Source organism: Maudiozyma barnettii (genome assembly GCF_903064755.1).
Source record: "Maudiozyma barnettii strain CLIB 1767 genome assembly, contig: KABA2_04, whole genome shotgun sequence".
Taxonomy (NCBI): Eukaryota; Fungi; Ascomycota; class Saccharomycetes; order Saccharomycetales; family Saccharomycetaceae; genus Maudiozyma; species Maudiozyma barnettii.
The window spans coordinates 394,174-406,942 of record NW_024545241.1 but is presented as its reverse complement, the minus strand read 5'-3'; the positions used below and the strand labels follow the sequence as shown (position 1 = coordinate 406,942).

Below are 12,769 nucleotides of genomic sequence, written 5' to 3'. Positions count from 1 at the left end.
TGTGGAAAGGGTGCACGGATGTCCAATTCTAAGAAACAGTCACAACTTCTGAAAATAAAATCAACACCAATTTTTCTTCATTTATTTTCTTAGCAAATTCACGAGAAATATACCAAATTATCCACGCGCACATACAATATATTATTGCCACAGCACTGGACGATGGTAAAAATATCAAAAAGAACCAGGGCCGTCACGAATGAAGGTGTGCGCGGCTTTTCCTGGTCCCCTTTTTTATTTAGCGTCACTCAGAAACGTTCGGTTTTTTTGCTCATAACAAAAAAGAGAGGCGTTTGGATTATTATCCCACGCTAGTTGACTCATATTATAAAGGAAAGAGGTGGGGGAGGGATGAGACGAGAGACGAGAAGAAAAGAGGGTAAACCACGTTTGGTTTGATTGAAAGATTTCACGAGATTTCATAAGATTTCTGACTCTTTTTCTCTTCGTCTCTGTATAGTTCATTTGCAGTCACACGTTACAACTCCTCATGTGCCACGTTAATCTTATGAACTTTGTAGTATAATAATGAATGGTAGCCTCATTGGCTTTGCGATCATTGAAATCGACTAGTCTGTTTGATTTACTTCTTGAAATGTATTGGTTTAACAACAATAATATTGCTCATCTGTAATTAAATTCTTATATATATATAGAGAGAAGAAAGGTATATTGGAAAAGGGGAATTTGTTGCCGAATTGTTTCATTCTTATAAGAATTTCAATTATTATAGCTAACTATATACAAACAATTAATTTCAACCTTAAAGGAAAAACAACAACAACAAATTATGTCTCAATTAGATAGAGAAGAACCAAACTATTTTGGTGCTGGTCCTGCGCAACTACCAACCAATGTCTTGCAACAAGCTGCAATGGATCTTATCAATTATAATGATGTAGGTTTAGGTATTGGTGAAATTTCTCATCGTTCAAAGGACGCTACCGAAGTCATTAACTCTTCAAAAGAAGATTTGCGTAAATTGCTAGCCGTTCCAGAGACTCATGAAGTCTTCTACATGCAAGGTGGTGGTACAACTGGGTTCTCTTCATTGGCTACTAATCTAATGACTGCTTACGTCGGTGCTACTGGAACTACTGCACCAGGTGGGTATTTAGTCACTGGTTCTTGGTCTCAAAAAGCAGAAGAAGAAGCTGCTAGATTAAGATTATCTACTGAGATCATCTTTGACTCAAGAAAATTCGATGCTAATGGTAAATACGGTAATATTCCAGAAGAATCTCAATGGAGTGATAAGATTAAAGGTAAGAAATATTCATACGTTTATTTGTGTGAGAATGAAACTGTACATGGTGTCGAATTCCCAAGTTTACCAAAATGTCTTCAAGATCGTGATGATATTGAAATCGTTGCAGATTTATCCAGTGATATCTTATCAAGAAAAGTAGATATCTCGAAATATGGTGTCATTATGGCTGGTGCTCAAAAGAATATTGGTTTAGCTGGGTTAACTTTATATATCATTAAGAAATCCATTTTAGAGAACATTTCTAAAGCAGAGACTAATGATGCGCTTTTGGCTAAATTGAATGTTCCTGTAACACCAATTGCTTTCGATTACCCAATCGTAGTTAAGAATAACTCAGCTTATAACACTATTCCAATCTTCACTTTACGTATTATGGATTTAGTGTTCCAAAACTTGTTGAAACATGGTGGTGTCGAACATCAACAAAAAGAAAACGAACGTAAGGCAAATATACTATATACTGCATTGGATGCTTGTCCTGATTTTTACAACTTGCCTGTGGACCCTAAATGCAGATCCAAGATGAATGTTGTATTTACATTGAAGAAAGAAGGTCTTGATGAATTATTTTTAAAGGAAGCTGCTGCTCTAAAATTGACAGGTCTTAAGGGTCATCGTTCAGTTGGTGGGTTCAGAGCCTCGATTTACAATGCCGTCAGTGTACAAAGTGTTGAAAAACTAGCTAAATTCGCTACTGAATTTGCTAAAGAACACTCTAACTAGTGTTTTTTTTACATATATGCATACATACATACATATTTTCACGAACTAGTTTAAAATTTACAAGAAAGTGCAATAATAAAACGAGACACTTATAAAATTGTTGATAATGATTTGGTATTCTTAAATTACGATAATAAAAAAAGTATCGTGAGACAACTTGATCGATACCCTCGTACTCAAAAAAGAATTCCTGTTGTGGTTTATTCTAGCCTATTAAAAATCGTAAAGAAGAGAAATTACTCTCCTTGATCATCCAGCTCAAGATCACAATATTGAAGAAATTCGTGATCGAGCGAGGCACAAGGCTGTGAAAGTACTTCATACGACAATATATACGATAATCCAAAAAAAAACTAAGCATACCATGAACACACTTATTAAAAACATCTGTTTTTGGGAGTATCGTTAACATTGACCATATAGTTGTACCAGTTTGTTTGTCTTCGTCTATATTACTAATATCAGTGTATAGATCATAATATATTTGGTAGTATAGTTTAGAGGAAGTAAGTAATAAATAGGTTTTTTAAAAGAAAGACAAAACTTCCCAGTGGTGCCTCTATTTAAATATTTTGTTAGCTTTTTTTTTTCCATCTTCTCTCTCTTCGAGATGCGATAAAGGTGATGCGCGGTGAATGAATGGGGGACTCGTTGAACATGCCATACCAAAAATGCAAACAGACAATAATCGGCAGAAATTACAGTTAGGGTCAGAGTTTATTGGACGTGTGATGTCCAACATAAGCTTTCTAACATTTAAATTAGAGAAAGAATATATAAATATATGGACCTTACACTACATGAATCCATGTCGTACGTGTTTGCAAATAGTTTAGAAACAATGGTAATTTAATTTAATTAAACTTCAGAATGAAAAAAAAGTTAAAGGTTGAATATTTAGATTATTTAAACATAAAATATATACCACAAACGTGATGCGCTTTAAAACTTAGTCAATATGCGTCCTAATATATATATATATGTATGAGTAGACGTAAGGTTGATTTTGGAATATTATCGTTCCATAGAAATAAAAAAAGTAAGAGTTAAGCATATAGTTCAGGGGATATTATAGCGTAGTTGAAATGGGCGTGTGTGTTAGTGATTGAGTGAGAGAGAGAGAGATAGAGATTGAGTGAGAGAAAAAATATATACACAAGTCAATGACACGTATGAATGAATACCATTTTCATTGCTTATATATATCAACTTTCAATTAATGGTGAGATTCTTCTGGTTCATCTTCAATGACTAACCAATCTTCATCTTGAGCAACGTCTTGTTGTACGGCAGCAGCGTCTGCAGCAGTATCCAATGAAGTTTCAACGTTTTCATTAATGTAGTCTTGTAAAGTATCCTTTTGAGCAGCTTCTAAAGTAGGAATCTTTGGTTTGGTTGGAGCTGAGAATTTAATAACATTTTCAGCAATCGATTCAGGGGATTGTAAAGATGCCATATCGAACTTTGTATTTTTCAATTCTTTTAAGAACAGATCTTGTAACAATTCATTCTTATAAGCAGTTACAGTAAATGCTCTGACCGTACTTGGACTAACTGTTCTAACTGTCTTTGTCAGTATGTTTAGGGATGATCTTCTAACTGCAAGCATCTTAAGTGTGTTTATTTCTATTATAGTTGTAGGTATACTGTAATGTGTTTTCTATTGAAAAAAGAGAACTTAAAAACTACAACAGAAGGATATAAAACTATTAAATTAGTACTAATAATAATATGTTTGCATATATAATAATAATAATAGTGGTAATAGTAATAGTGGAATAATCACTTGTATTCTATCAAGATTAAAGATTTATTACTCTCCCTTCCAACAACAATCCATTACTCTACCAGGTTTCACCAGTATTGGTCGATTGGCTTCCCATCCTTCCCTCCCCTTCGAATTGCTGCTATGCGCCAAACTAACAATACTAACCAAATTTCTTTGTTTCTTTCTCTTTCGCTCACACATAAGTTTTTTAAGTAGAGTCCGCGCAATACTTGAATATGATTGGCTGCAGGTAACTTCTACTTCACCGCGCAGAAAATGAAGGTCTCAAAACTCAACCAACATAGGGTTTAAAGAATTACATTCCAAAAAGATTTCTTTTCGACAAGACAAGTTAGGGTCGGGGACATAGAATGGAAAAAAGTGCCTGATTTTGCGCATTTGTAAAACCCTAACGAACGGGTAGTAAAAAAAAGAAAAACGTGATTGTGAACAATTAAAATAAAGAAAATGTCTCAAGATAAAATCTCAGTGCGAGAGAGAATAATTGTACCGGAACGGATGCACGGATGGTCGTTTAACGGTCATTATAAACAAAATTATCTGTAGAATTCTTCCGTTTTTTTCTTGAGCGAAAAATAAGACATTCAGCAGGGGGTCCAATTCCTTCTATAAGACTTTCTTTCTGCCCTAACTACAATATATTCAATCGTTCTTCGTTCTTCTCATTTGGCTGCATAATACTTAAATTATATACACATATATTCTCTCTCTTTCTCTGTAATAATTTACGCAGATCGTGTAAATAGTTTCTTACAGGTAAGAAGAAGAAAAAAAAAAACATTTCTTAATTAGACCGAATGTTATAAGAATTCCTCATTAGGTAATTAACGGATACTAACCGAGCATTGCATGAGTAACCGAGGTAAGGCATAGCCTAACTAAGATGACTTTTATTTTTTTACTCTTCTATTAATTTATTTGCACATCAGCAGAGCCAAACTAATATATATATATAAATATATAAACGTCAAATATATTTCTTATTGAAATGAAGTTTTTCTTTCTATTCGTAAATGTTTTATATGTGATCTAATTAATTATTATTTTTTTATTATTATCTTAGAAGAAGAATAAAAAAATAATAATATCAATAATACTCATAACCATTAAATAAAGATGATGTGTGATCATAATCTTGAAAAAATTGCTGCTACATCAACAACCACTGATGGCAACGAGAAATATATCTCTATATATCAAATGGTGGTCAAATCATTAAATTCTTTAGTTGGTGCTGATAATCAGCATTATGATAATTCAAGAACTATAACTTCAAATGCGGCTACACAGAATGATAAATTAGAATTTGAATTTGAAAATTTCATTGTTAGTACCGTAATTTGGTTCATTGCTATTATCATTTTTATTTTAGTTGCTGCTTTGATAATATTAGTATTTATGAATGCAGGTGATAGAAGATCAAATGATGATAATAAAGAAGAAGAAGATGATGACAAAGATTCATTTGATACTGATTTAGAGAAACAAGAATTACCTGTGCGATTATCAATTATTGAAGAAGAAGAAGAATATGATGATGAGGAATATGACAATCGTATTTAGACAAAAAAAAAACTCTCATCATTATAGTACTTTAATCTTTTCTTTCTTTCATTGTTCTAAAGAAGTTTTCCATGCACCAATTATTCTTAGGGAAAACGAAGTTATTATATAATAATCTCTTTTTCTCTTTTTTCTTTCCCTTCGTCTTCCGCCTACAAACTAACAATATTGTATTAATTTGAAAACAATGTGGCTAGAAGCTAGAAAAAGAAAACTTTTAAAGGGACAATAATAATAATACAACAATACCCCGGAGGAAGTTGAAATTTTTTTAAGGGTAATTGATTGCTACTACTACTATAAAGAGAAACTTCAAAATTTCAAGAATACCCAAATAAATATTCTATATTCGTAAACGCAAATGCAAGATTTAGAATGTTTTAACCATGGATTTACCATAATCAATAAAGATGTAACCTGAAAGACAGGTCAATTTGTCTCATTTCCTATTAAAAAACTGCTTAAAAAGCAAAGAGAAAATACTCAAAAAAAAAGTGTTTCAAAAACTTTATGAAACATACTATACTATCTTTGGTTTTGCTTTAGATATACAATCTTTTTATTCAACACGATCATTGTCCATTCATCATCGTCATAACGGTTTACTTACTTTACTACCTTCATTTTGATAACACCGCTATTTGTTCTTTTACTTTCCCACACACTCATAATCATTTACTTCAAACAAACATCACAGTCATTTCATTCATAATAATAATAACAATAATAATAATAATAATAATAATAATAATAATATATATAATAATTCTTTAATAACTAATAAATTTATTCAATAATATCTACTTCACATAAACATATTATTAATAAAAAAAATCAAAAATTAAATAATTATTACATAATACTCAGAGAAAAGATCATTATCATTCAAGGTTCGTCTTTCAGGTTGCAATGCAGATCTAGACAGCCCTCTCTCCCTTCATTTCAAAACCAAATACTATATAATATGTATACAATTTAGTTACCGAATACGGTAAAAATATGGGAAATTGATAGAGACAATAGATAATTTATTACTAACGCGACCAATAATGTTGTATCTTATCCATCTGTAACATTTAAAAGCAACCTTCTCCATCGTTAAAAGAAGGGTCCTACGGGGTTGTATTATCTTTTTCTAAAGGATACGAGCAACATATTATTTGTAACGAATTACTACAAACTAAATCAGAAAATCAATAGCCGATACTTCGAATACGCACCGTTTATTTGTTTGGGGTCTCTCGCTTTTTTTCATTCTGCATGTACGGACTGCCTCATTCAAAACGTAGAATATTGAGGGTTGTAATTATAGGAACTTTATTCTTGAGAGAAACTTATCTTGCCGTTTAGGGTTCTGAGAGTTCTGCTTCTTCTTTCGCCCAGAAAATTATTGTTTTGTTTTTCCAATATTGAAATATCCGGGGGGGGGGAATTGAGGGCAGAAAAGTGTACTTATTTGGTGGTCGTATTTAGTGACAGAATCCCGGACGTGTCGCTTTTTATCCTGAAATTTGTTATGAGGCGACAGGGGGGGCACCAGAAGCCTTTCTGTTAAATGTAATTTGGTTGGGCATTAGTTGGTGTCTCTTTGCTTTTGGTTTGGTTTGAATCCCACTTGACAACTACGATACATTTAAAATTAATTTATTAAAATTTGTATATATGTATTTATTCATATATTATTGTTGGTGATTCACCTTAACTTTGCTTATTCTTCATTACAGTATTAAAGAGACAAGGAGTAAACAAACTATTTTATCTTTATTACCTCAACAATAATAAGAATAATAATAAGATGTCTATTTTGATGCCAAGGTTGTCAACCAACCTGTTCAAGAATAGTGTTGTCTCTAAGACTATTTTCACTCAAACCTCAAGAGTCACTAAATCTTTCCTATCTACCACATCTGTAAAGTATGCTGCCGCATTTGATCGTTCTAAACCTCATGTAAATATTGGTACCATTGGTCACGTCGATCACGGTAAAACTACTTTAACAGCTGCTATTACTAAGACCTTAGCTAAACATGGTGGTGCTAATTTCTTAGATTATAATGCTATTGACAAAGCTCCTGAAGAAAGAGCTCGTGGTATTACTATTTCTTCTGCTCATGTGGAATACGAAACTGCTAAAAGACATTATTCTCATGTGGATTGTCCTGGTCACGCCGATTATATCAAGAATATGATTACAGGTGCTGCTCAAATGGATGGTGCTATTATCGTTGTTGCTGCCACCGATGGTCAAATGCCTCAAACTAGAGAACATTTGCTATTAGCTAGACAAGTCGGTGTTCAAAAAGTCGTTGTATTCGTCAATAAAGTGGATACCATTGACGATCCAGAAATGTTAGAATTAGTTGAAATGGAAATGAGAGAATTATTATCTCAATATGGTTTTGACGGTGAAAATGCTCCTATTATTATGGGTTCTGCTCTATGTGCTTTAGAAGGTCGTGAACCAGAAATTGGTGAAAAAGCTATAATGAAACTATTAGATGCTGTCGATGAATACATTCCAACTCCAGAAAGAGATCTGGCTAAACCATTCTTGATGCCTGTTGAAGATGTCTTTTCTATCTCCGGTAGAGGTACCGTCGTCACTGGTCGTGTCGAAAGAGGTCATTTGAAGAAAGGTGAAGAATTAGAAATCGTTGGTTTCAACAAGGTCCCATTGAAAACTACTGTCACTGGTATTGAAATGTTCAAAAAAGAACTAGATGAAGCCATGGCCGGTGACAACGCCGGTGTCTTACTAAGAGGTATCAGAAGAGATCAAATTAAGAGAGGTATGGTTATGGCTAAGCCAGGTACTGTTAGTGCCCATACTAAGATTCTAGCTTCTTTTTACATTTTAACCAAGGAAGAAGGTGGTAGACATTCTGGTTTCGGTGAAAACTATAGACCTCAGATGTTCATCAGAACTGCTGATGTCACCGTTGTCATGAAGTTCCCACCGGAAGTTGAGGACCATTCTAGACAAATCATGCCTGGTGACAATGTCGAAATGGAATGTGAATTGATTCACCCTACCCCATTGGAAGTCGGTCAACGTTTCAACATCAGAGAAGGTGGTAAGACCGTAGGTACTGGTCTAGTCACTAGAGTCATCGAATAGATTTGATGGTGGTTACTAACTTGAAATGAAAAAACAACAACAAATTATAACTATAATTCAAAAAAACAAAACAAAACAAGAAAAAAACAGTTTTCGTATTTAATACGTCTACCTTTTTCCCTTAACTTTAAAAGTTCTGTAAATACTTTACAATATATTATTACGTTAATTCCTCACTTTACATAAATAAGTAAATATATATATTTTCTAAATTATTCACCAATTAATCTATCTAGGTAGTCTAATATTCTATGAATTGCGGTGAGCCCTTCTCTCACTCTCTGTCTGTTAGTTTCTTTTTCATTGCGTTGAAGTTAAAGACGAAATTTTTTCTGTATAGTGCCTTTCCTTTCCTTTCAGCTGTTTTAACTGATGTCGGCCAACGAACAGTTTCTTTAATTGTTGTAAAAAAAAATAGAAAATATAAAATAAATGTAAACATGGAGAAGAGGCGTAAATAGCTTGATTTGGTTAGACGTCATCTCGTGGGTAGAGAGATCTTTATAGTTATTTTTACTACTTCAAGAACAAAGACGATAATAGAAGTTTCCTATTAAGGTTATAGTTAGAAGTAGAAAGGTAGTTACTGGTTTGTTTATTCTTTACCACCTCATACTACCTTGTTATACCTTTTGGTTCGTTATTTGTGTTTTTTTTGTATACAGAGAGTGCACTTCCATTAATTGTTATTTGTCTAAATAATACCAACTTTTAGAATAAAGAAGGTCGAACTGTTTATATACTGATGGAACAAATCGTGAAGCCTCTTCCTGATACTCCTCTAGGGTCTGACGGATCATCGTCTAAGTCAGAGCATAACAAACGTTTGTCTAGTAGGCAATCCTCACCCAGAAGAAGAGAAGACAACAGCAAGGTGCAAGAAGAAGAGGATGAAGAGTTTGAATTTTTCCATAAGTTTGATAGGGAGAAAATTAAAGGAGTAATCCATTTGATTACCTCTGAATTAAAAGAAAGAGGTGCAGATGTTGAATATATTATGATTCCATTTAGGCCTGAACAAACTAATGAAAAGTTATTAAAGTTTTTGAATCAATTATTTCCTATGGGGAATGGGCAACCTGTGAATAAGAAGTTGCAACATAAAATCATTACAAAGACGGAAGTATGGACGTTATTCCAAGGGTTGAAGTATATTTGGTGTAGATTACCCAATTCTGAGATTATAGGATGGAACGCTTATCTGGAGTTTAAATATAGAGAGGCTGATAAGGATTATCCTCAAAAGGCGTTTTTGGAAATAATGCCACAATGTTTAGAGTCCTCTAATCATGCCTCTATTGTCTATGATTTTTTTGATTTGATTGTTACTTTGGCTTCAAATTCTAAAGTTAATAAAATGAGCGCAAGGAAAATAAGTAAAATGTGTGCTATATGGGCTTTTAATAAACCATCTAAAGATGATGGCATAGCCTCTTCTGCAAATAACTTGGATTTTGATTCGAATGCCAGTGGAGGCGTCTTACCAAAATACAAGAAAGTGAACAATACTTTCCAAGATGGTTTAGCAGAATGGGTTCCTGCATCAGATGCAATGTTCCATTTGTTACTAGCATTTTTAAAGAGTTTTGTACCTAAGGATCTCGAATCAGCCAAATTACCAAGAGCATTAAAGAGTATCCTATTCAATAATGAATATCCACCAAAGGATTCTACAGCATACACGTCTGAGACAATCTTGACGATTCCACTTGTAACATTATATACAGACCAATTTTCTAGGAAACCTTGGCAATTGTTGGAGAAATGTAATGCTTTGTTGGATTTCTCTGATTATGACGCCTTTGAGGCACGTGAGGATTATGCATTATTGAAATCGTTGTTCAAGAAGAAGAAAAACGTTGAAGGGATTAGTAGGAAGATGTCACAGGAATCTCGAAGATTGATGAAAGCTATGTCGACGAAACATTCTACGTTCCAAGCTGGTTGGGCTCCAAGAAAGTGTTTAGAAAATATCAATCAGTTGGAAGAAAATATACAAGTGAAAAGAGTAGACATTGATGATTACTTTATATGGACATGGTTATCTAGTTTATCATATGAGGAAACTTCCGAAAAGAAAAAAATCTTCGGTAGATCCGTAATATTGGAATTTGAATTCGATGGGTTTAAAAAATGGGTTTGTTTTCAAGAGAGTGATATTACTTTAGATTACAATAGTCAAAGTCAATTGAAGGATAAGAAAAATGAAGAAAAATCTAAAAGTAGAAGCGCCTCACCTGCCAAGAGTAAAAAGAGTACATCATCTTCATCTCTTGAGAGAAAAGAACCTGCCATTATACCGAAAATCAGAGATCAATCAAGAACATACGATAATTTCAAAAGTTCTAATGAAAATGCTACTCGAATGCCATCTGCACAAGCAACGGGACAATATCATACCACGATTAGCTTAGACTCATTAAACAAAAATAGTAAACAACAAAAAACATCGTTCGATAAGATATCCAAATGGAATCCATTACATAATTTGAGGAAAAAAAGTAATAGTAGTGTTGGTGCATCTGTGTCTTCAAGTAACTATGAGGACAGAATTCCATCCAGAGGTGGTTATCTGGAAAATGATGCCACTAATAATAACATGACTGGGCAACGGACGGACAAAGATATCATCCCAATGGTTACAAATGCTAATATGTACGAGTTACCTCCGATCGAAACTGATGAATTTAAAATAGATCTACCTGATATTAATCCTGATATGATTGTTGCACCTTCCGTTAACCAGCCACGTATTGAAATACCATCAGAACAAGTTTCGAATAAGAGAAATACAATGCAATCTAATCCAAATACAATAGAAGAAATCAACGAAATGGTAGAAAATATGATAACTGACGAAATAGCGGAAAATCCATTATTAGATTCAGAAATTCCTGATCCATTTAAGAATGTTACGAAATTTGACCAGTACAAGCCTTCTACTCTTAGAGATCCTGATATGGAGGCATCATTATCCAGTACAGTTCAATCTTTAAAGATCAGTTCACCTCAGGATGCTACACCTACTCATGATAGAAGTGGTTTGGATTATAGACAAAACAATAGTAACTCTACAATCAATCTAAACAAAGCTCAACAAGCTACAAACGCTCCATCAAACAATATCGATAGCCGACAATATAGATCACAAGAACCTTCTAATGACCGGTACGAGACATCCAACAAACCTAAACAAAGCGACACGAGAGTTAACAACATGCCCGGATATAATAATTATAATCAACCACCAAATGGGAATAGATATCAAGACAATAACGGTGGCCACAGAGAAAGGGTACAAGCACAACATATACCTGCAACAAGAAATATCGAACAACCATTACCTCAAAACGCACCTGAATCACAACCACAAGAAAGAGGGCGTTCCCATGGAGAACCAATGCCATCCAACATTCAAATACCTCAAAGTGGTAATAAGAACAGATCTGGAAATAGTGTACCCACTGGCAATTTTGTTCCGCCACCAGGACCTCAACAAGGTGTGTACAATAATTATGGCGGGAGTCCATCTCGTCAAAATGAATCTCCAATGAGACAAGGCCGTGCACAATCTCCAATGAGACAAGGCCGTGCACAATCTCCAATGAGACAAGGCCGTGCACAATCACCTGGAAGACAGCAACCTCGTTCTTCATCGCCAATGCGGAATCCAAATATGTCGAACCAATATGTTAATTCTCCATCTCCAGGTTATCACAATAGTAATATACCGACAGCACCGAATGTTCGTTCATCTTCACCAATGCGCCAAAATGGTATGGGTTATCCACAAATGGGGCCACCACAGGTGCAATATAACAATCATCCGAAGAAACAAGTCGGACCGCAGTACAATATGATGCCTCCACCTGTCCAATCACCAAATATGCAATTTAATCAACATATGTCACCTCAACAGAGAACACATGGATTTAATCAACCAATGCCAATGACTCCAAACTATGGATCCCAACAATTCCAACAAGGTGTAATGCCAATGCCTCCTATGGGAGGTATGCCTATGGGAGGTGTGCCTATGGGAGGTGTGCCTATGGGAGGTGTGCCAGGTCAAGGATATGCACCATATGGTAACGTACCTCCAAATACGATACCTATGCAAATGCCACATGGTGGTGGTAATAAATTACACGGTAATACAAACAGGAGACAAGATAGAAGACAGCTGTATGATAACATCCGTAGCGGTAACTTTGGTATTTAATAAAAAATAAAAAAGGCAAAAAAAAAGTTGTTTCAATTGAATAAATATATAACACATCCGTTTAAATTGGTTAAGTATTCATTG

The 12,769-nt window shown here is 34.2% G+C and overlaps 4 protein-coding genes across 4 annotated transcripts; 3 read left to right on the top strand and 1 right to left on the bottom strand.

Moving 5' to 3' along the window:
* Positions 1-790: 790 nt before the first annotated feature.
* SER1 (O-phospho-L-serine:2-oxoglutarate transaminase) lies at positions 791-1,993 on the top strand (the record flags this gene model as incomplete). The annotated part of the gene is made up of 1 exon (XM_041550248.1): positions 791-1,993. One exon carries the CDS (start codon positions 791-793, stop codon positions 1,991-1,993), a length of 1,203 nt encoding a protein of 400 aa, XP_041406182.1.
* A 1,216-nt stretch (positions 1,994-3,209) lies between these two features.
* Positions 3,210-3,602, bottom strand: ATP14 (F1F0 ATP synthase subunit h; the record flags this gene model as incomplete). The annotated part of the gene is made up of 1 exon (XM_041550247.1): positions 3,210-3,602. One exon carries the CDS (start codon positions 3,600-3,602, stop codon positions 3,210-3,212), a length of 393 nt encoding a protein of 130 aa, XP_041406181.1.
* A 3,538-nt stretch (positions 3,603-7,140) lies between these two features.
* TUF1 (translation elongation factor Tu) lies at positions 7,141-8,463 on the top strand (the record flags this gene model as incomplete). The annotated part of the gene is made up of 1 exon (XM_041550246.1): positions 7,141-8,463. One exon carries the CDS (start codon positions 7,141-7,143, stop codon positions 8,461-8,463), a length of 1,323 nt encoding a protein of 440 aa, XP_041406180.1.
* Positions 8,464-9,208: 745 nt separating this feature from the next.
* Positions 9,209-12,685, top strand: MSB1 (Msb1p; the record flags this gene model as incomplete). Its single annotated transcript, XM_041550245.1, has 1 exon — positions 9,209-12,685. One exon carries the CDS (start codon positions 9,209-9,211, stop codon positions 12,683-12,685), a length of 3,477 nt encoding a protein of 1,158 aa, XP_041406179.1.
* Positions 12,686-12,769: the final 84 nt, after the last annotated feature.